General features: G+C 37.9%; 1 protein-coding gene across 3 annotated transcripts; it reads left to right on the top strand.

Annotated features, from left to right (window-relative positions):
* The first annotated feature begins 11,456 nt into the window (after positions 1-11,456).
* On the top strand, positions 11,457-23,008 carry LOC131162211 (probable serine/threonine-protein kinase PBL21). 3 transcript variants are annotated; one of them, XR_009138716.1, is made up of 7 exons: positions 11,463-12,257; positions 12,360-12,395; positions 12,488-12,669; positions 13,027-13,216; positions 19,799-20,190; positions 20,903-21,271; positions 22,796-23,008. XR_009138716.1 is itself a non-coding variant. In XM_058118444.1 (6 exons), exons 1-6 carry the CDS (start codon positions 12,152-12,154, stop codon positions 21,197-21,199), a joined length of 1,203 nt encoding a protein of 400 aa, XP_057974427.1. In that variant the 5' UTR covers positions 11,457-12,151; the 3' UTR covers positions 21,200-21,382. The 3 variants fall into 3 exon arrangements, 1 of the variants encoding a protein (XP_057974427.1); XR_009138715.1 differs by lacking the exon at positions 22,796-23,008 and adding an exon at positions 21,397-21,742; XM_058118444.1 differs by lacking the exon at positions 22,796-23,008 and having other exon boundaries at positions 11,457-12,257; positions 20,903-21,382.
* Positions 23,009-23,517: the final 509 nt, after the last annotated feature.

Raw genomic sequence — 23,517 nt, 5'->3', positions numbered from 1 at the left:
TTCCTGAAATTGTCACCCTGGGAAAATCACACAAATCACCGCGGAAGTCCTGCATCTAACCTATAAAACCAGACCTCAAATTCTTTTATCCTATACTCTTGTATTATTACTGCTGCATTCTAGAGTCTACAATACCCAGTATCCTAGGCTCTGATACGAAATTGTAACATTCCCCTTTCAAGCGTTGTCACTTAACCTTGTGGGCCTTGTGCCTGTGGCAACAACGAGTACCTATCAGAGCACTCACTGAGATTGAGGTGTTATGTATCGCCGTCCCTCAATTCAGCAAGCCCCCCGGCGGAGAGTCTTACTTCGCCACAATCATTCATAAGCCAGAGTTCCCGGGGATCGGGGTAACTAGCCCTTTGCTCTGATACCAAATGTAACGTCCCTCAATTTCTAAACATATAATGTAATATAATGGATAAAATGATCAACCCGAACCCGTGGGTAGCGGGGACATCTGTCAAACATAGCGGAAAACCTAGTAGCAGTAAACATAAAATCTCAAACATCCAATCATAAAACATAATACCAGAGTTATTTACATTCCAAAATACTGTATTTATTTACAATCTTTCAAAAATTCAAAAATGACACTAGGACCTTGCAACAAAAATATCCTAGTCCTAGTTCAACGCTTACCCTTCTAGTAGGGAAGCTCCACTCACTCAACGGCGGCCTTGACCTGCCAGTTTCTCGGGATTTCCTGAAAAATGTGTTAATGTTGGGGGTGAGACACTTCTCAGTAAAGGAAAATAAACTAAATACAATTGTGTGGCAACATGAACATTTAATGCAATCATACATATACAGTACCATTCATATTTCCGTACACATTCATCGTCGTAAAATAAATCATCATATACTTTCATATTTACTAGTAAATCATATCATAAGTATTGCATCTGTTATACTGATAATACTAAAAATTTACCCAGGATGAATAGTCAGCTAATGTCATGTATTACCCCCCATGACGGGTTGTGCAGCCCAAAGGCGGGACCCGACAATGGCTGGCTGACCACTGCCGAATCAAATATGTCTGTAAGTACGATGGGCCCGCCACACCCTGGTCCGGACTGCCAAGTGGACGTCCACACTCTACTGAAAGCCACATCGACTATCTATCTCTCATCCCCTCGTGGGATGGTTAGCACTAATCAGACGTAGATATCTGATCTACACATATAGCTACGGTACTGAGCCCTGAACTGAACTAAACTAACATCATGGTTGTAATAACATATAATACATGAACATACATAACATCATCACGGACTGGTGCCGAAAACATAGATACAGCCTCGTGCTGAAATCATAAATACGGCCTCGTGCAGATAACATAGATACGGCCTCGCGCCGAAATCATAAATACGGCCTCGTGCCGATAACATAAATACAAGGCCTCGCGCCAAAATCGTAAATACAGCCTCGTTCCGATAATATAAATTTGGCCTCGTTCCAGATACGTTTCAGGTATTTACATTCTGAAAATAACTCATTTATCATATATTCGTCAAACTCAGTATAGCATAACTCGTCTTTCAAAATACCTGAAAATATGCTTTGATTGTATAATCCTTCATATCATAATTCACTTCGCATAAAAATAATGTTCATGCCACACATATGCCGTTTAAAGTCATGCTTCATATTCTAAAATCACCATTTCTGGAATCTCATACATACATATACATTTTCATCATAATAGTAGTATTTTCCAAACATACATTTCATATGTAATATACAAAGATAGCATAGGCTTTTCTAAAAATAAATGTGCTCATAATTAATAGTAACATGCATGGAAAATAACTGTTTTAGTTTATTCCATTACCTGGTTACTGAGAAAGCCCCCAAAAATCTTAGGCTAACCCCCTTATACTTTCCTGATCAATACCCTGAAACTCAAAACTTCCAGTATTAAACATCAGTATTTTCATGCGTACATCAATTTCTATAACTACTATAAAGTCTAATTTGGCTTAAAAAACCTTACCTTAACTCTGAGATGATTTCCAACTTCGTTTCCCCAACGATCCGCTCTGGCAAACTTGTAGGGAACTTTGCCAGGAGCGTCGTGGTAGCCTCAGATCTTCGATTCGGCATAAAACTAGCCCAAAATCGAAAAGAGAGAGTGAGAGGGCCAAAGAGGAGAGAGAGACAAGGAGTGGAGAGGAAGCTTAATTGGAAAGTAAAAATCAGATTTTTCACATATATAGACAGCAAAATTCGTCGACGAGCCCGATCTTCGTCGACGAGTTCTTCATAAATTTCATCGACGAGACCCTGTATTCGTCGACGAAATTTAGGTTGCCTCAGAACCCCTCTCAGTATTTTCTCGTCGACGAGGCCCTGTGTTCGTCGACGAAATCCTTAAAGCCTTCGTCGACGAAACCCTGTGTTCATCGACAAAGCTTGGCAGCTTCCTTCTTTATTTTTGTTTCCATTCCCCTTTCTTTTATCATTTAAGTTCCATTTTTAATTCGAGTCGTTACAGAATCCGTCGCATGTTATCAGTTATGAGTCTTTGGGACTTGAGGATGCTTTGGCATATGAGGAAGTACCAGTTCAAATTCTGGACTGGAAGGTTCAAAAGTTGCGTACCAAGAAAATACCATTAGTAAAGGTATTGTGGCGAAATTACCCGGTTGAGGAAGCTTCTTGGGAATTGGAAACAGAAATACGCCAAAAGTATCCACAGTTGTTCTGAGTAGTAGTTGGATTGCAGGGTTGGTATGGGTATGTATGTATGCATGTATATATGTATGTAATACTTTGTTATTGTATTAGTATTGGGTGGTTAGTCTCTAGGAGAGTCTTGTTGTATTGTAAGCTCCCGAGACCACGTATGTATGTAACCACGGTATTCCTCCGCCATAAGTGAGAGAATGTATGTATGTATGTATCATAATGGGGTTGCGTATAAATGGCTGTTGTATTCTCTAGACTATGTATGTATGTATTATGACGGGGCTGCATATAAATGGCCATCGTATTCTATAGAGTATGTATGTATGTATCATAACGGGGTTGTGTATAAATAGCCACTGTATTCTCTAGAGTATGTATGTATGTATCATGACGGGATTGCGTATAAGTGGCTGCTGTATTCTCTAGAGTATGTATGTATGTATCATGACGGGGTTGCATATAAATGGCCGCTGGTTCACCTCAGAGTGTGTATGTATGTAGTAGTACGAATGTGTTCGTAATGAGAGATTTCAAATTTCGAGGACGAAATTTTTGTAAGGAGGGGAGGTTGTAAGAACCCGAACCGTAGTATATGGATTAAATTGATTAAGAGAGGGGTAAAAAGGTAATTATACAGACTTCATCGACGAGGCCATCGTTTGTCAACGAAGGCTAGTGGCTCCTCGTTGACGAAATTCAGAGGCTCACCGACGAGGGAATGCCGAGAGGTTCGGAAAAATTAGAAATATTTGGCTCATCGACGAGGCCACTGCTTCGTCGACGAAGGCAATGGAAGACTCGTCGATGAGAACGCCAATTCGTCGACGAGGGCGGCCGAGTCAAGGGTTATAAATATCAATTTCCATTACTTTGGAGCTAAGTAATCTCAAAATATCCTCTCTCTCTCTCTCTCTCTCTCTCTCTCTCTCTCTCTCTCCCCCCCCCCTCTCTCTCTCTCTTTCTCTCTCTTTTTAATTTCTTCTTCGTTTGTTGCATGATTCGTAAATCCCACATTAATGCGAGGATCAGGGAAGGATTTATTTTCGAAATCAGGATCGGTAAGCTTGTAGGCTACGATCGTATGTATGTTTTGGTAACTTATTTGGGAAAATCTATTGGGTAAAATACGGAATTTTCGGGTTACAGTTTTTGGAAAAATTTGGAGATTTCGGGTATCATCTCTGCTTTATTTGGAAAATTGTCTATTTTTTTTAAACTGTATTATTGAAATGATTGTTATCCATATTTGCATAAACTGTATACTTGCATTGGAAAACGATATGATTTGCTGTAAACTAAATAAGTGTGGTATGTAGGGTTGTATGTAATTGTTCAAGGTATTTGTAAAACAGCTAGTGGCGGCTAATTATCGTACGCTGATATGTATAGGAGTGTGAACTCCAAAATGATTCCAAGTTTTGTGAAATCAGTTAGGGGCGGCTGATTACCGTACGCCGAAATAGCTATGTGGTGACTAATTACTGTACGTTGCGCAATGTACGGATGTGAAAACCGTGGGCGAGAGTGTCTAGCTCTATATCCGAGGGTGTGAAATATCACTACGTATCCTGGCTGGTCACCGAAGGGTGTGAGCTACACTATATTGGCAATGTAATCACTGTGAAGTTCGGGTTTCGCAGAGTAGTTGCGTATTGGCAATGTAATCGCTGTGAGGCTTCGGATTCATGGAGTAGCTACGTACTTGTGTGAGCTACATCGTATTGGCAATGTTATCTCTGTGAAGTTTTGGCTTTCATAGCGTAGTTGCGTATTAGTGTGACGACACTGACTATATGTATTGGGTATCGTATGTATTGGAAAGAATTTGTGAAAATACTATAACTGTATGGAAATGTTTTCGAACCATATTGTATTGTATAGTGTTATGTTTTGCGTAAAATAACACTGGTATGCCACACACTGATGTAACTTGCTTTCTTCTTTACTGAGAGGTGTCTCACCCCGAATGTATGTACAATATTTTTAGGTCCATTAGGTAGCCGTATTTAGTATCCTAGCAATCGGAAGCAGGGGTGTTGTTAGCTGCTATTATTACTTGATTAGATACGAGATTTTATAACCAGGTTGTCTTGATGGTTTTTGTAGACACCTAGAGTATGTACAGTATTTATGGGAATGTGAACCCTAGTATTATATGGGTATGTGTATCCTAACTTCGTATAGACTCTGGTATGATATGTTATATAGATAGATGAAGCATTTTCCGCTGCATAACTAATGAGTATGGATGTATATGTGTATGAGTATAGGGCATCCGTGTACCCGACAGGGTTGGACCCTCTTATTGTACGATATCATGTATGTTTGAATTGATACAGAGATAGGTTAGGTTACTATATTCACACCTGGGACCCACCTGCGAGTTCGGGGCGTGACAAAATTATTTTGTGAGAGTATATTTGATTTGGGCAATTATTTTTGTATTCACATGCTATACTCTCACATACTATTTATTTTTTAAAATCATTTTTGAGAATATAGCTTGGGTTTCTCTCGATTATTTTCATGATAAATATTTTTTAGTAGAAATTATTTATTGCACAAACATTTTCTTGGAATTAAAATCCTAGATTCTCTAAACACTTTTATTTGCAAAAATCTTTGTTGGAGAACATATTTCTCACTTACATATATTCATATATATTATTTGTGCAAAAATTATTGAAAGAGCAAAACCCTAGGTTCTTTTATATTATTATTGAAATATCTTTTTGGAAAAAGCTTCTTATTAAGGTTTAAATGTTTTTAAATACCCTTACTCTACTGAGCATAAATCATATCATATTAGAGTGCATATATTTGAGCTTTGTTGTGTACATTTCTACTTGTATTTTTTAGAAGCGTTTTCATGTACAAAAATATTTTTATTGTACTGGTTGGGTTCAGCCCGTTAATTGAACTGGGGAGTCTCAACCCTGTAAGTGGACTGGTTCGGCTGAGCCTAGTAATTGAGCTGGGATTTTCCTCACCTCGTAAGGAGAAGATGTAAACGGCTTCTGCTCCGCCTGGTTAAGTGAGCATGTTTAATGGAATCCTTGGGGGGTATGCTTAAGGAGGGGACGTAGACAGTATTGGCCGAACCTCGTTAACAAATCTGTGTGTCATTCTCTCTCTATCTTATTTAAATTCTTGTACTTAAATTTCAGTATGTGTATGCTTGTTCATGTTTTGTTATAACCATTTTTCATGCACACAAAACTAATTTAAATAAGATATGCCGCACACGTGTATGTATGCATACACTGATAACTTAATCGTTGTACGTACACGTTTTCATTATTGAATGGGATATGAACTGCGGTGAATCAGCGTAATTGTTTAAATCAGCGAAAAAGTTTTTAAAACCTAATTCACCCCCCTCTTGGGATCACACTAATTCCAACAGTGAGTATTTGATGGATGCTTATATACATGGTGTAGCCCAAGACCCAATAGAATTAAGCTTTTGGGTCAAGTTGATGCTCACCCATATGTATCAAGCATACCTTTGGACTCCTCCAGTGCTAACAGCATTAATAATCTCTTTAGTCTTGTAGCTTCATTTTTTATTTTATAAACTTTGCATAAACATGTAAATTCAGTTATTAAAAATATAATAAAAAAATCATTCTTAGAATGTCGAGAATGATTGATTGCCTGTTCATATCATTTTAAGCTTTGATCGTTGAAGTGTTTCATATGAAACTCCTAAACATTAAGAAAAAAGAAGATTTATACATATTTCATTTCTAGTCGTAAGACTTTATTCTTATGATAATATGTAGATCTCATTGATAATGTATGTAACCTTGAGGAGATCAAAATGAATTTTTAGGATTATAGTTTTATAGAATTTGTAGAATACTTTCATTGATATGAAGGTGTCCTATATAAAGGACTTGTACAAAATACGGTTGTTACGAATTCAAAATTATTTAAATACCATAACAAGAAGATCCTCGACTATAAGATATGAACATATATTCAAATAATACAATAGGAGAATCCTAAGCTATCACAGGCTGTTGCAGGCTATCGTATATTAACCAATATTCAAATACGAAGATTCTCAGCTATATCAGCAATGAACAAAACCGTCGACGATTTCATCAAATGGTCGACGATTTCCTTCTAAAAATGTTTCTGTTTGAAAACATCGATGGACTATGCAATAACTATCGACGGTTTTCTGGTAAATTATATGATTTTCTTTATACGCCCCCTTAAGATAGGCGTGCCATCAGATAAGCCTATCTTGGTGCACAAAGTTTGAAATTTTTGACGTGATAGAGCTTTAGTGAGGAGGTCTGTAAGTTGGTCATGTGTGCTAACATGAGATACTTGTAACATTCCTTTTGTGACCAGATCACAAACAAAATGAAAATCAATAGCAACATGTTTCATCCTTAAATGCATTACAGAATTAAGACTTAACTAAGTAGCACCAATATTATCATAAAATAAATGTGATTTACCAGAAAACTGTCAAACGGTTATTGCATAGCCCATCGACGGTTATATCGACGGTAAACTACATGATTTCCTTTATAAGTTTTAGGTCTCGAGGAATTCATAGTGATGTATGATAGGGATACAAAACGCTAATGGAAAAGCAAAGAGATAGTAGAGACAGTGAAAGATTACACTAAAATTATGTTTGAAAATGTCTTAGCTTTGGATTCGTATTGCATGTGGATAATATATAATATAAAATCATATTGAAATTGACCAAATTCATCCAAATTCAAATCTAAGATTTGAAATCCATGCTCCCAAACGTAATATAAGAGTTAAGACTATTAATAACCATGAAGAGAAAGGAGGAAAGGCTTGAAAAAATTATAATGGAAGTAACTCTCAATCGAATATTAATTATAAACGTCTTTTCATTTTATAGACGCCATATCTATAAAAGCCAATTGAGGCAACTCTATCAAGTACACAAACAATATTCTATTACCTTATTATTGTCATTTCAGGTCTTTTCTTTTCTCTAACTTTAACAAAGGACATTGGAGTGCTACTTCCGAGTATACCCTAATATTCTAAGTATCAGCTATCTTATTTTATCTTTATAGGTTTTTTATTGCAATCCTTCATTTTTTATAACAATACATTGCATGAACTTGAGATTTCTTGAAGCTTACTGTGATTTTCTCAATCGATTGAGTCTCGTCAGATTTTTAAAGTCTCCTGAGAAGGTCATATCATTTTGACAAACTTCGCAAAGTTTATGAAAACTTTGAAAGTTCATAAAAGATTTGTGCTTTTGTGCTAAATCTCCGACGAAAGTAATGTCTTTTGCTTAGATAATATTTAGAATTTATATTTTTCTTAAATTTAAAATTTTAAAAATTTTAAATATATAAAATTCTATGCTACAAATTTAAAGTTACACACATCTAAATTTACAATTTGAATTCCATGTTTGTGATATCTCGTGGAAGAAATACTTAAAAAGGATTTAATGTTACTATCCATATCAACAAGTTGTACATTTTTTTTCGGGAGACTTCCCATAAGAACTCCACGGTTAAGCATACTTGACTTGGAATAATCTTGGGATGGGTGACCTTTTGGGAAGTTTTCTCAAGAAGTGCGTGAGTGAGGACAAAGCACACGGAAAATGACACGTGTTGGTCTGTGAGGTCAGTCATTCGTCCAATAAGGCCCGCCCACATGTTGTCCAGTTCAGGTGGAGGAGGAGAGACGTAGTGCTCCCTGACAAACCCAGGTTGGGGCGTTTCAAAAATGGTATCAAAGCCGATTACCCAACCGGAAGTGTGATGAGATTCACATCATCTGAGTTTAGAAATATGGGTTCGCAACGAGGACATTGCGTTATGTAAGTGGGGGAGAATGTGATATCTCGTGGAAAAATGACTTAAAAAAAATTTGATGTTACTATTCATATCAACAAGATGCATATTTTTTTTCTGGAGTCTTCCCATAAGAACTCCATGGTTAAACGTGCTTGACTTGGAGTAATCTTGGGATAGATGATTCTCTGAGAAATTTTCTCAAAAATTATGTAAGTGAGGACAAAACACATTGAAAATGACATATGTTGGTTTGTGAGGTGAGTCATTAGTCTAATAAGGCTCGCCCCCATGTTGTCTAGTTGAGGTGAAGGAGAGACGCAATGTTCCTTGACAGACTCAAGTTGGAGCGTTTGCTCAAGGCCGAGTTTGGAACTCAAAAAATATTAGGAATATGAATGAAAAAAAAAATCAAGGAATCTACATTTTTATGTTTGGTTATCAATGAAATTAAAAAAGAAAATAAAAAATATATCAAATTCATGAATAAAAAATTGATTTTGTAATTAATAAATATTTAAAATTTTCAAATTTAAAATTATATTAAAATAAATTTTATTTTTAATAGAATTATATATATATATATATATATATATATAAATATATATAATAAAAAATAAGTCTCTCCTAATCCTTTCCCTTTCTTTTTCCAAACAAATCAAAAGATCCAAAAGGGAAAGGAGCATTGTGGTCCTCCACGTGTCTGTGTAGTGTATTCATAGGCCTCGTGGGCTTCAGGTCCGTATCAGACTGCCAGGGAACCAGCTGTGCAGAAAATCTTCTGGAGTGTATTGGGCTTGGGCCCATACAGCCCACCTTTTCCTCACTCATCACGGGCAATATAGCCCACGCCCTCGTCCAATTGGGAGCCGACAGCCTACATTCCAATTTCCGAAATGGAAATGGGCCCATGATAAGGACTTCTGATTTTTATTTTTCTGCTTTTTTATTTTTTGCTGATCTTTGATTTTGAAGATTGGCGCACGGCTATCTTTTTATTTTTTTGGATTATCGTGAGAACTCTAGTCATCGATGAGTCACTCTTCGGATCCCTTGATGCGGCACCAAACTCACAGGTCGGCGACCTTTCCCTCTAGTTTACCGGCTGGGTTAATCGAATGCGGTCGCTCAATGCGCCGATTAGACTTTCGTCAAATTCAATCCTTGGGATACGTGTCAAAATTGAATAAATCCAATCATTGAGCGCATCAACCAGATATCGAACACACGATCCCCCTATTGAAATGCTAGTGTCCTTCCACTACGCTCAGTTCCTAGTTTTGGGAAACAATTGGAGGTAGGGATGTTTAGTTAATGGAGCTAGTGATTTTCTTAATTGGGCAATTAAATAATTGATAAGTATACATTTTTAAAAAGCATTTTATTTTTACTAAACTTTTTAATTGTAAAAAAGTTAAAGACTTAGACTTACCATCTAATTTTAACTTTTAAGTTAGACTTACTATCTAATTTTAACTTTTAAGTTAGTTAAAAAAATATGTTAAGTATTCAGTGAGTTGCCAATAGAATTTTAAGTTAAATAAAGCTATTTTTGAGTTGTCAATGGATTTACTTAAACTTAGATATTGCACAAATATTTCTTATGTAATTAATGTGAAGTAAGAATTGAAATATGATTATAATTTCTCCAACTTAATATACAATTTTTCTATCATTTCACTTTATAGTTTTTTTTTTCTTTATTTTTCAAGGGTCGATGGAGGTCCACATTGCGCCTAACCTATACAATAGGAGATAACCCATCTTTCGTTTCGTATCTCTTCTTGTTCCTATCAAGTATCGAACTTCTCGTGGAATAATACATGCACCTTCTTTCGTATTGCGTGCCCATCACACGTCACATGTCACGCTCTTTCTAAGTGATGTAAGATTCGATTGAGATAGACTTATAAAAATTATGAATTAGTAATTGACTTCATACACTACGGTTGGGAGCATGTGTCGATATAATTGTAATGCATATAGTTGCGCCCAAAAATGTTTTATATGTTAATTTGGTAGTGTGACTTCTCAATCTTGTGACAACACAAGTCCTCTTTTTCAAAACTTATATGAAATAAGAATTTAGAAATTATAAAATGTAGAATTATGAGATATTCCTTTTATGCAGTAATAATATCTGTTTCGTAAATTGAATTGTTTTCATATCATCTAAAATAATTTGACTATAAGAAATTATGTTCTTTATTTGTTATTATAGTCACTATGAAAAAGAAAAATATTCAAGGATAATTATAACATGAGAAGATTATTGCTGCCATTGACTATCTCACAACTACAATAATAAAAATCATAAGCTAATTATAATTTCTAATGAAAGAAGTGTATAATTGGCAATTAATTAAGAAGTCAAGAAACACGAACGAAGTGAATAATGGTATATTAAATTTAACTTTAGGGTGATAAAAATGGAAGTCTTAAGATCAATAATTTATAATTCAATTTAAAGGAGAAAAAAAATATTTTGATTATTTTATCAAGCAATATTTATTGTATAATTACATTTTTCAAAGAATATTTTATATGCAAAATATGTTTTTTCAGTATAAGAAATTATCACTATGTAATATTTTTGGTCTAAAATTATAAGATTTTTTATCTATAAATTTATAATTATATCATTTTCAAAAATCGATGTTTTAGAATAATTGCTCACAATTATCAAGATGAATATAGAAAATATAAATTTTAATGGATAGAGCGGCCCTGCCACGCTGGATGCTGACGTGGTTGACTCGGCCATGACCGCAAAAGAAGAATGCCAGAGCAGCACAGAGTGGCCCAACAAGCGCCACGTCACGTAAGCCCGGTAACGCAAGCAGCGTAAAACGGTAAAAAAGGAGCCCACCCAAGGGTAAAAGCGTAATCCGACACTACTCTCGCCGCACTTTAAATAGCTGGAAAAGGAAGATGACGAACAGGAAGTGAGCGAACTGAAACAAATTTAACATCTGAACACCTCTCTGTCTCTCTCCTTCCCTCTCCGCCGTCAGATTAAGATTAAACGCGCGTTTGGCCCACAACCGCAAAACGAACACCAGATCAGATTAATCACCGCAAAATGTGCCGCCGAAATTGTTTCCCAAAACGCCACCGCCAAATTTGGCAAAAACGCGCATTCTCTCCTCCGCGACGCTCTCCCCCATGTCGTCATCTCTCCTAAATACCTGCGATTTTTTGTCTGTTTTTCCCGCTAATTTTCTCTTCTATCTTTGTTTTCTCGTTAATTTTTCTCTCCTCAGCATTAATTTCACTCGGTTGGCAGTCTCAAATCTCAATTTCGTTTTTTTTTTTCTTTTTCTTTTTAAATTTTCGATTTTTTACATTAATTTTGTATTTGTCTGATTAGTTTATAATTCTTCTCCGGAGATGTTTTGTTCAGAAAAGATCGCAGGAATTCGATTTTGCTTTCCTTTTTTGGTTTTGAGAGGATAAAAGGATCTCTCTGTATCTGTCTCTCGGTGTTGGACAAGGCTATGGTTTTCTGGATTTTTGGTTCTCTGAATTGAAATGATGCATGGATTGTGATAAAGACGGTGTTTCCGATCCATAGTTAGGGTTTGAGGTGATAATTCTTTCTTTTTCGCCATAGCAATTCATCTGTTGATGCTCAGATGAGCTGCTTCGCTTGCATTGGTCCTCGGAGGGACATTAGCAAAATCGAAGACGACACACGCATTCGTTCTCGTTCCAGTTCCCGCCGTTCCATTGACTCTTCAGGTCTCTCTCTCTCTCTCTCTCTCTCTCTCTCTCTCTCTCTCTACAATTCAATTTGTTTGTGTTCTCATATCTAATTCAAAAAAATGATGGAATTATTTGCAGTTGGTGGAAGACGAAAGGCTTACTCTGATACGAGTGGTAAGGATAATATTTCTTCTGGGAAAATATTCATCGAGCGTTGTTTGCTGAACTGTTAATTGATTGAAGTTTGTGGGCTTCTTTATTTGCAGAGCATAGAAACGGAAAAGAATCGGTGAATGGGAAAGGCAAGGACGGTGCTTCAAAAGGCAATGCGGCAAGAAGCTTCACATTCCGGGAACTCGCGACTGCGACACGAAATTTCTGGGAAGGCAACTTGATCGGTGAAGGTGGTTTCGGAAAAGTTTTCAAAGGCCGTCTCGATTCCAGCCAGGCAAGTCCTCCCATTTTCAGATTGTCTTTGAAATTGTTAAGAAGATAAAGATTTGTTAAGTTCAAAATAATTTCTTTGTTGATCTTATGCCTTAAGATGAAATAATACTCTGCCAGTACCAAATGCCTGCTCAGTTGGGTGCGTGGCATAATGTTTGATAGTATTAGTTTAGAATTCAAAGTTGTCAGTGGGATCATAACGATTTCTTCTTGACCTAGACTCTTGCAATCAAACATTATTTAAAAAAGTGGATGAAGAATTGTTTAATTAGAGAGTACTGATTATTGTTCGACTGGAGGATTGGTAGGATTCAATTTCAAAGTGATGGCTGATTGTTTGATTTGATTTCTTGAACAGATTGTGGCAATCAAACAACTTAATCTCGACGGTCTTCAGGGGTTTCAGGAATTTATTGTGGAAGTCCTGATGTTAAGCCTCCTGCATCATTCTAACCTTGTTACCTTGATTGGGTACTGCACTGATGGAAATCAAAGGCTCCTGGTTTATGAGTATATGCCCATGGGTAGCTTGGAAGATCATCTTTTCTGTAAGTCATTGCTATTAGTTATCATCGTTCGAGCTTAGGCTTGGAAAAGTAGTTTTTTTTTTGGGGTTTTGTTACTTTAAAGTTGATCTAACAAGACGCGCCTAAACAAATGGACATTGATCCCACTGCATGCGTGGTGAAAATTTTACTTGTTTACAATTTTCTACATTAAAATCAAGGGTTGATCTGTACTTGCATGGTTGCACAACTTTCGTAAGTAATGTTAAGTGTGTTAATAGTAGTTGCAATTTTTTCTTCCAAGCTGTGTTTGTCTGGTGTGTGTTTGTGTTTTGGCAGCAGATTTTTGTGTTTTTTCTTTACACTTTGAGGATCCAACAGTGGGAAAGCAGAAATTGCGATATATGTCTCTAATTCCTACATAGGCATTTCATGATGATCAAGTTGGATGATATTTGTTTGGTAGCTTTTCAATGGTAGTTTTTCGTTTTTTAGAAGGAAAGGGATTTCACTTGAGATGTTTTAGTTGTTAAATTTGGTGAAAGACATTTTTCTCTATATTATTATTCAGCACTACATGGGTGTATATATATATATACATGAGTCAAGGAAACAAGATCCTAAATTACTCCTAAATATCTGCTCTATAATAATTGCACAATAATTGGAAAATGGAAAGTGTAGATATTTGTCTAATACTCCCCCTCAAGTTGGAACATGGAGATCCGTAATGCCCAACTTGCGTGATAAGTTTTGGAAATGTTCACGACCCAAAGCTTTGGTGAAGATATCGACAAGCTGACTGTGGGTAGGAATATGCTTAGTGAAGAAGAAGCCAGCCCGTAACTTTTCACGAACAATATGATAATCGATTTCTATATGTTTTGTACGTTTGTGGAAAATAGGATTTTGGACAATGTGAAGAGCCGCTTGGTTGTCTCAATATAAGAGCATAGGCTGGGAATGCAGTGTTGGGCTTTTGTGGAGCCTAATTGTGTTTTAATTTGGATGACGACCCGATCTCTATTTAATTAGAGATTTCTATCCTAAGGCTTAGTCCATGGAGCGAAGGCTTAGGCCGTAAGGCGCAACATATAAAAAGGATTACTTTCGGGTGATTAGGGTGCGCGTGGTTGTACCTGCGAGAGAGCGAGAGGGAGAGCATTGTATCGCCGCACTCTCTGTGTTTTTCTTCCTGATAATATTGAAATCTCTGCAACTTCGTGGACGTAGGCAAAATTGCTGAATTACGTAAATATTGTCTTGTGCGTGTGATTGATTTTTCTTTGGCGTTATTTTTTTCTCTATTTTGTTTCTCACAGGTTTCGGGAATTTGTTCTTTATTCCCAACATGCGGTACACTAAGATCATTTAAAAGAGTTTTGAACCATGTAAGTTCACAGGTAGTGGAAACAAGTGCCCGGTACTCAGCTTCGGCGGAGGAGTGAGAGACTGTAGTTTGTTTCTCAGTGCGCTAGAAATTGGACTAGTGCCCAGTTGAATGAAAAAACCAGTGGTGTAGCGGCGAGTGAGGAGACAACTAGCCCAATTCGAATCAAAATAGGCTGAGACTTGAAGAGTGTTGACAGTAGGAAAAAATAAGCCTTAACCTGGAGATGCCTTAATGTAACGAAGAACACGTATAGCAGTATCATAATGTGGTCATCTGGGCTGGTGCATAAATTGACTGAAAATGTTGACTAGAAATACAATGTCGGGACGAGTGATGGTGAGATATATCAAACGTCTAACGAGTCGTCGAAGTGAGCTTGGATCAGAGAGAAGATCACCATCAGTATTATTGAACTTGAGATTTTGTTCCATGAGAAAGTTGGCAGGATAAGCACCAAGATGACTGCTATCAGTAAGGATGTCAAGAGCATATTTTCGTTGATTAAGAAATATGTCAGTGGTAGAGCGAGCAACTTTAAGGCCAAGGAAATATTTCAGTTTACCGAGATCCTTTGGTTTGAATTTTTGAGCAAGTGCTAATATCGGAGAGATCATTGCCTGACATGAGAATGTCATCAACATAAACAAATATGAGAGTAAAAGACTAACCCCGAGAGTGGGTGAAGAGAGAGTGATTGGCCTAAGATTGTGTGAAACAACACTCAGTAAGTAAAGCAGAAGATAATTTAGAGAACCAATTGCGAGAGGCTTGCTTAAGGCCATAAAGGGATTTCTGAAGACGACAAACATGAGTCTTCCCCTGTTTGCAATAACCTGGTGGGGGGGTCATATAAACCTCTTCATCGAGGTCACCATGGAGAAAAGCGTTGTTGACGTCCAATTGAAGGAGATGCCAATTCCGAGTTGCTGCCACTGTAAGAACACACCTAACAGTAACTAGCTTAGCAACAGGAACAAAAGTGTCATGATAACACCATGGAGAAAAGGGTTGTTGACGTCCAATTGAAGGAGATGCCAATTCCGAGTTGCAGCCACTGTAAGAACACAACTTACAGTAACTAGTTTAGCAACAGGAGCAAAAGTGTTATGATAATTCAAACCTTTTACCTGAGTGTAGCCCTTGGCCACCAAGCGAGCTTTATGTTGCTCTATGGATCCATCGGCCCAAATTTTTGTTTTGAATACCCATTTACAGCCAATTGGTTTTTTTCCAAGTGAAAGGTGTTGAAGAACTCATGTATGATTGACTTTTAAGGCTTGGATTTCAGAAGCCATGATATCACGTCGATGTGGGTGTAGTACAGCTTGAGAGTATGAGGTAGGTTCGGGATGTTGGGACATAACAGAAAGAAAAGCCAAATGCTCATAAGAAAAACTTTGATAAGATAAAAAGGAGGAGAGACAATGAACCGTACCTGAGGAAGATCATGAAACCTGTGAAGCCATGGAGGACTTTGGTAAAATAGGGCAGATATAATCATCCAAGTAAGAAGGATATGTGATAGCTCATTTGGGCCATGAAGAGATGGGTGGAGGGGGTGGTGGGGAAGGGGGTGAGGGTGAGGGTGTAGGTGTGGATGGTTGGGTAGGTAAAGGGTAGGAATGGTGTATATCAGGAATAGGAAGGTGAAGGAGTGAAGAGGATGTAGGAGTTGGAGGTATGAGATGATAGGGAAAAATATTTTCTTCAAAAGTGACATCACGAGAGATGAAAATTTTTTTGCTGTCAAGATCGTATACACAATAAGCCTTATGATGAGTAGGACCTAAGAAAACACATCGAAGAGCACAAGGAGAGAATTTATCGCGATGTTGGCGAGCGGTTTGGGCATAGCACAAGCACCCAAACACTCGCAAATGTGTATACGATGGTGGTTTCTGAAAAAAGAAGTTCATAAGGGGACTTATGATTGAGGTTAGGTGAAAGAGTGCGGTTAATTAAATACGTAGCTGTGAGAATGCATTCACCCCAAAAGGAGATGGGAAGATTAGCTTGAAAACGTAAACACCGAGCCACATTAAGAAGATGGTGATGTTTACACTCGGCAACACCATTCTGTTGAGGTGTATCCACACACGTGCGCTCGTGAAAAATGCCTTGATCATGGAAACAAGTTTGAAGTAGAGTGAATAGAAATTCTCTACCATTATTAGTGCGCACGTGCTTAATGGTGCAATTGAATTGATTTTTAACCATGGTGCCAAAATTTTGAAGGCAAGAGAAAGTATTAAATTTCATGCACATAAGATAGACCCATGTAGCACGCGAGTAGTCATCCACGATTGTTAAAAAATAATGTGCACTAGAAAGTGAAACTGTAGGATAACCACCCCATATGTCACAATAAATTTGATTAAAACAAAATGTCCTCTTATTTGTATTTAAAGAAAAAGGTAAACGGGTGTGCTTTGCTCTAGCACAAATATCACAAGGCAAATGAGAAGAAGAAATATTTAAGGTTTTCGGAATGTATGAGATAGAAGGGTGACCAAGACTTTGATGCCAAAGAGTAGTGTCAGAAACGCGCTGAGAGTGGAAAACTGAGGTGGGGGGAGGTTTATGATGGTAAAGTTTATCCCATACTTCACACGTTCCAATCAATCTCCTCGTTGATAGGTCTTGAAAAGCACAAAAGGTAGGAAAAAATATAGTAACACAATTGAGATCAGTGGTAAGTTTGCTGATGGACAATAAATTAAATTTAAATGAAGGCACATAAAGAACATTAGAAAGAGAGAAATTAGGAGAAAAACGCATTGCTGGTATGAGTTGTAGGAACAATGTCATCATTTGGAAGTTTAATGGGGCATGGCTGATTAAGAAGTTTAATATTATTAAGAGAAGACAAATTGGAAGTCATATGATCGAACGCACTTGAATCAACAATTCATTCAGTATTAGAAAAAGAAGCTAAGTGACAAGAGGCAAGATTACCAGCAAAATTGGTAGAATTGGTGTTCAAGGGCGATAAAAGATCCAAGAGTTGACGGTATTGTTTGCTGATGAGTCTAGGGATAGCAATCTTAGAAGAAGTTGAAGAACCTGTGACAGTATTTGCAGCCATTGAAGAACCAGATGTGATGTTAGTCATATTGCAGATTAGTTCAAGCGAAGCAAACCGCCGAATCGGGTCAGATCTGATCTCTTTTCTAGGTGGAGATGCGGAGAAACAAAGAGGCTGTGAGCTTGAGGATTTGCTGCCGGAAAACTATCTGAAGACAAGAATGATGCCGGAGTCGGAGCAACAAGCAAAGATGTCACCGGAGAAGGCAACCTGAGGCTTGAGGGATATTTGGAGAAGATCAATAGAAAAATTGTCGTCGGAGCTGAGATGGCTGGATTGCCGGAAAAACAGAGCTGAGATGGATTGCTGGAAAACTGTGAACAGAAACCAGCCGGGACGACGAACTGGAGCTGAGAGAGACTGCGCCAGAGATGGGAAAGAACTGCCGGATAACTGAGGTATGATGGAGACGATGCCCGAGCTGCTGTGGGTACCGAAACTGAGAGCTGCAACTTAGCTGGGAGGAGAGATATGACGCCGGCAATTTAACGGTGCACTGAGATGAGGCCGGAGAAGGTGGAAGACGCCAAGAACTGAGAACAAACAAGAGACTGAGAGACTTCTGGAGTGGTTGAGCGTACGCCGAGCAAAGGGGTCTGGCTGGAGAAGACAACCGGACTGAGACAACTCCGAGAGATGCTGAAAAAAAACAGGGAGTCAAGAGACAGAGACTCAGCATGGCGTGACTGGCGTCGGCAACTTGCAGATTCGCAGTGCAGAGGGGCAGAAGTGAGAACTGAGAAGGTGACTGGTGAGCTTCTCGGCTTCTTGCGGGTCGTGATGACTGAGAGAGTGAGGCGGATCGCCGGAAACGACTAGAGAACGACGGAGAAAAAAACAGCAACAAAGAGGGCGGTGGTTTGCCAGAAACTGAGCACGAACTGAAAGGGATTCCAGAAAACTAAAAAAATAAGGAATGCCGGACAAGAGAATGAGAGAGGGAAGAACTGAGGGCTTGCAAATCGGACGGGAAAACCACACCCAGATGACGATGCAGAACCGGCGGTCGAGCGGAGGGAGGATGAGATGGCGGCGGCAAAGAAGATTAGAAAAAAACTAGGTTTTGAACGTAACCATTCTCCCATGCTCTGATACCATGTTAAATTTGGAGAAAGACATTTTTCTCTATGTTATTATTCAGCGTTACGTGGGTGTATATATATACATGAGTCAAGGAAACAAGATCCCAAATTACTCCTAAATATCTGTTCTATAATAATTACCCAATAATTGGAAAATGGAAAGTGTAGATATTTCTCTAATAAGTTGGTTAGAGAGTCTTACAGGCTCTTGATGAGTTGACTATTTTCAAATGACAATGTTTCACAAGCAATATTTTTCCTTTTTGAGTCATAAACAGTGCACTATAAATTTTATTTCATCATAATCTCCTTTTAAAGTGTCAAACAAAAGTTACAAAACAACACAGGGCCAATGTAAAGAATATAGCTGTTTCTTAGTTTAATTATCAGTTTGATTTTTCCTGTTTCAGATGGTCCTTAAGTCCCTTTCAAATTTGTCACTATTGACTGAGGAGGCTGTTGCATTGGATGCAATCACATTAAGATACATGAATTGCAATACTGTTCACGCACAAAACAGAATTCACACTTGCGCATTGTGCTAAATTTTTTCAGCACGAAAAGAAGTATGCATTGATGCATTGTTATCACAGAACTTATCCTTTTTTAATTTATTTAAATGATCTGCTGATAATTTTGTTATATAACAGCTTCCTAAGTTGAATTTGTGCAATATATAACCAGCTCCAGATGGCAATGTAAGGAAAAGCTTAACCGAACAAATATGAATGGGTTTTCATTTATGTCCAAAGAGAACACTGTATGAGAAAGGATTTTCAGGGGATCAAAGCCCGATTGATGGAAAAGAGTAGATGACTAGATGTTTAAATCTCAAACCTCTACAAACAGTCACATGATATTTTATGTAACTTCTTCAATTCAGAGTAAAAGATAGTAGTTCCGAAAACCACTGTAAAATGAATTAGAATTTAGAAGTACATGAGTTCTTCCAAAAAGGCATGATCCAAAATCATATATAATTTTGCATTTTGAATTTGAACTAGAAGTACATGGCTCTGTTTGCCTCGAGTCCCTAGGAAAATTCTGAAGCTTCTTATTTTCAGGTGTGGAACCTGACAAAGAGCCACTAAACTGGAGCACACGAATGAAGATTGCTGCTGGTGCAGCTCGGGGCCTGGAGTATCTCCACTGCAAAGCAAATCCACCTGTTATTTACCGTGACCTGAAATCTGCAAATATATTATTGGACAATGACTTCAATCCAAAACTATCAGACTTTGGACTTGCTAAATTGGGACCTGTTGGTGATAATACTCACGTCTCCACAAGAGTCATGGGGACATATGGATACTGCGCTCCAGAGTATGCCATGAGCGGCCACCTAACTCTTAAATCTGATATTTATAGCTTTGGTGTAGTTTTGTTGGAGCTGATCACCGGGCGGAAGGTGTACGACTACAGCAAGAAGCTAGGAGAGCAGAACCTAATTACTTGGGTGAGTAAAATATTATGCTCTAGGGTATTCTGTTAATTTATCTATTTTTCCTTTCTTTACTTGCACTTTTAAGTTACGAGTAGCCAGAATCTTGGTCATTGTTGGATCTAATCGCCTTAAGTTATGAAATTTTGATGCTGGACCAACCTAGATTCTTTCTTATTGCCCATTTCTTTCTACTCAAGTTTAGGAATACGACTTTGTTGGTTGAAGAGAAGGATGTTGATCTAGGACACCTAGTCATCAACCCTAAACTTGAGTATCTGAATTTGTTTATGATTGAACCCCGATTCAAGAGTAATGGTAAGGTAGATAGGTGACCAAAATGAAAAATAACCCAAAGCAAATGCCGAGATTTATGCGGTTTGGCTCTGAAAGCATAAGAAGAGAGGAGAGAAGTTTCAGTATGAATCAAATGGAGGTCCAGTGAAGATGAAAACTCTACAGAAACAATTATTTATATGTTTTCCAAAAACACAATCAATCATATGCTCAAATTGTAACCCCAAAACAGCCCCAAACTCTACAGATATAACAAGTGTGTGTATGTTGGTGTGTGACCCATGAATACTACTATTAAATACAAAATGGAAACATCAGAATCAAATGTTGAAATTTTGAAAACTGAATTATTTGATGCGCTGTAAATGGAAAGCTCATGCATTCTGTGCATGCAGGATCCAATGACTTATGTGTTTTCTCTCTTGTGCAGAGTCGCCCGTATATGAAAGATCGAAGAAAGTTTATGCAGCTGGTTGATCCCTTGCTTCAAGGGCACTTCCCCGTTCGCAGTCTGCACCATGCAATAGCGATCACCGCAATGTGTCTTCAGGAGCAGCCAAATTTTCGCCCTCTTATCAGCGACATTGTTGTGGCACTTGAGTACTTGGCCTCTCAAGCCTCTGCCTCAGAGTCCAAGAAGGGTACAGCACTCTGCCCCCCCACAGTGCCATCGCCTTCCCATTCACGGCAGGGCAGTGAACCCACAAAACTTTTCACTTCTCTTTGAATGGTGGGGCAGAGCAGCATGTAGCTGCGAATTTGAAGGACATTTTTAGCAGTAGGAGCTGCTGGCCAGAAGGTGCTATCAAATTCCTTCATTTTCCCTTTTTAATCAAGTTATATATATTTTTTTATTCATGTAATTATGTGAGTCTAAATATTTCTAATTAATGTGCAAATATTTGTCTCTCTTACAAGTAGCAGATCATGAAATGCACCGAAAAATGAAAAAGAGAACAATGTCTGTCCTGCTGTGAGGCCTTTCGCTTGGTTGTCGAAGACCTCCATCTCCTCCTCCACCCAACCACCCTTAAAGAAAAATTTATGCTGTGTTTGGTGGCATGAACTTTAGACCTTGTCTTTAGATTTGGATAGATTTGGACAAATTTTAATACAATTTGTATTCCATCTTATCCAAAACCAATACAAATCCAAATCCAAACATGGGATTCATTTGGTTTATAACATGTAGAAAAGAAAATTCTTTGCTTACTATATATTTATTTATTTATTTTTCTTGATAATCAAACAAGAAAGTGAATTTTCTCTCTCTCTCTTTCTCTCTCTCTCTCTCTCTCTCTCTATCTCTCTCTCTCTCTCTCTATCTCTCCAAGTTCCATATAGTGTGTTTGAGATTTCATCTGGGCTTTGACCCAGCTAAGCCCACTTGCTGGAGAAGACCCGTATGGGCTCTGGTTTTTGGCCCAACTCTAGAAACACCATGGGTTGGGCTGTAATTAAGTCAAGCAGCTCATGAGTTACTTGATGAGTCAATACCTTCCATCACTCCTCCAGTCAAGCCATAATTCTCTCCTAGAAACTTCGCTTCAAATATATGGAAACAATCCTCATTTATGCTGCAATTACTGTGTATATCTCCAGCATTCATTTCCTTTTATACTGTTGGTCCTCACTTGTATAAAGTCATGTATCATTCTGAATTGAAGAATAAGATAAAATTAATTTCTTCTCTCTCTAGTATTAGAGCCTGTATAACTCTCACCGCCATCCTCAACACCATTGTTGCTGAGAGCTTCAAGTCTCTCATCTTCATCTTCAAATCTAAATTCTCCCAAGCTTTATAGCTGCATCCCTATAGTTGCTCTCTCTCTCTCTCTCTCTCTCTCTCTCTCTCTCTCTCTCTCTCTCTCTCTCTCTTAAGAATATCCTCTGGCAGCACGGTCCAAAGCCTCTTGATCCATTTTTGAGGTAAAAAAATAGAGAAGACGACACCAGTGTTGATCTTGCTGGTCTTCGTCATCTTAGCCCTTTGAATCTTCCACAAAAAAGCAGTTGAATCCCTTCTCTTCAAACTCTCTTGATTTTCTTCGTCTAAGCAGTAGTACTCCATTCTAGAGTGCACTGCCTCCACGCACTGCTTGTCCACCATCCTCTGAAATAACACCCAAATCTCCAAATCTCGTTCTAGCTTTTCAACCATGATGGAATCAAGTGAAGTTACGATTTTGTCCACTAGTGGAAACACTTATGTTGTCTCTATCAACACAACCACATTTTTTCCTCATGAACTTTCCAAAGGATGAAACTATTCAATGTGAAACTCACAAATGATAAATCTTCTTCTTGGGGTATGATCTCACAGGATTTGTTGATGGAACTCATCCATGCCAACCAACCGATGATCTAGAGTACAAAACTTGGATACGTCAAGATCGACTACTACTTCTTGCTATCCAAACAACTGTCACTGGACCAGCAGGACCAATTGTATCTCAGTATAAAAATTGTTGAGGAAGCCTAGCGCAAACTCAAAACTACCTATGCTAATAAATCTAATACTTGGATGGTTGGTCTCATTAACTCCTTCACCAAAGTCAGTCAAGAAGGTAAGAGCATTTCTAAATTAATGCAAACTGTTAAAACCATTATTGATGATCTTGCTATAATTGTGCACGATTTGAGTGATGGAGAAATAGTGATTCACCGATGATTACAAATAACTCAAAGTCGTCTTACGTGCAAGAGAATCACCCATCTCCTTTGAAGAATTAGTCGAAAAACTTATGGATTATGAAATGAGTCTCAAGCACTTAAACTCAACTAAAGAAGACTCTGTCATCACTGCCCAATATTCACAAAAATAACATAACAAGAAAGGCAGATACAGTAACTACAATACCTTTCAAAAAGAGTCACGATTAGGAGGAAATAATAATGGCTATCTAGGGAACAACAACAATCAACTCCAACAGAATTCTTATGGAAACTGTGGCAACCAAAACCTTTCCAACCACTTAAATTAGAATTGGCGGCCCAAATTCAATGGGAATCAACCTCGAGTCGTTTGTCAATTGTGTAACAAGC

The sequence above is a fragment of the Malania oleifera genome, chromosome 8, assembly GCF_029873635.1.
Source record: "Malania oleifera isolate guangnan ecotype guangnan chromosome 8, ASM2987363v1, whole genome shotgun sequence".
NCBI lineage: Eukaryota > Viridiplantae > Streptophyta > Magnoliopsida > Santalales > Ximeniaceae > Malania > Malania oleifera.
Note: the sequence above shows the minus strand (reverse complement) of the source record. Positions and strands in the feature narration are given on the sequence as shown.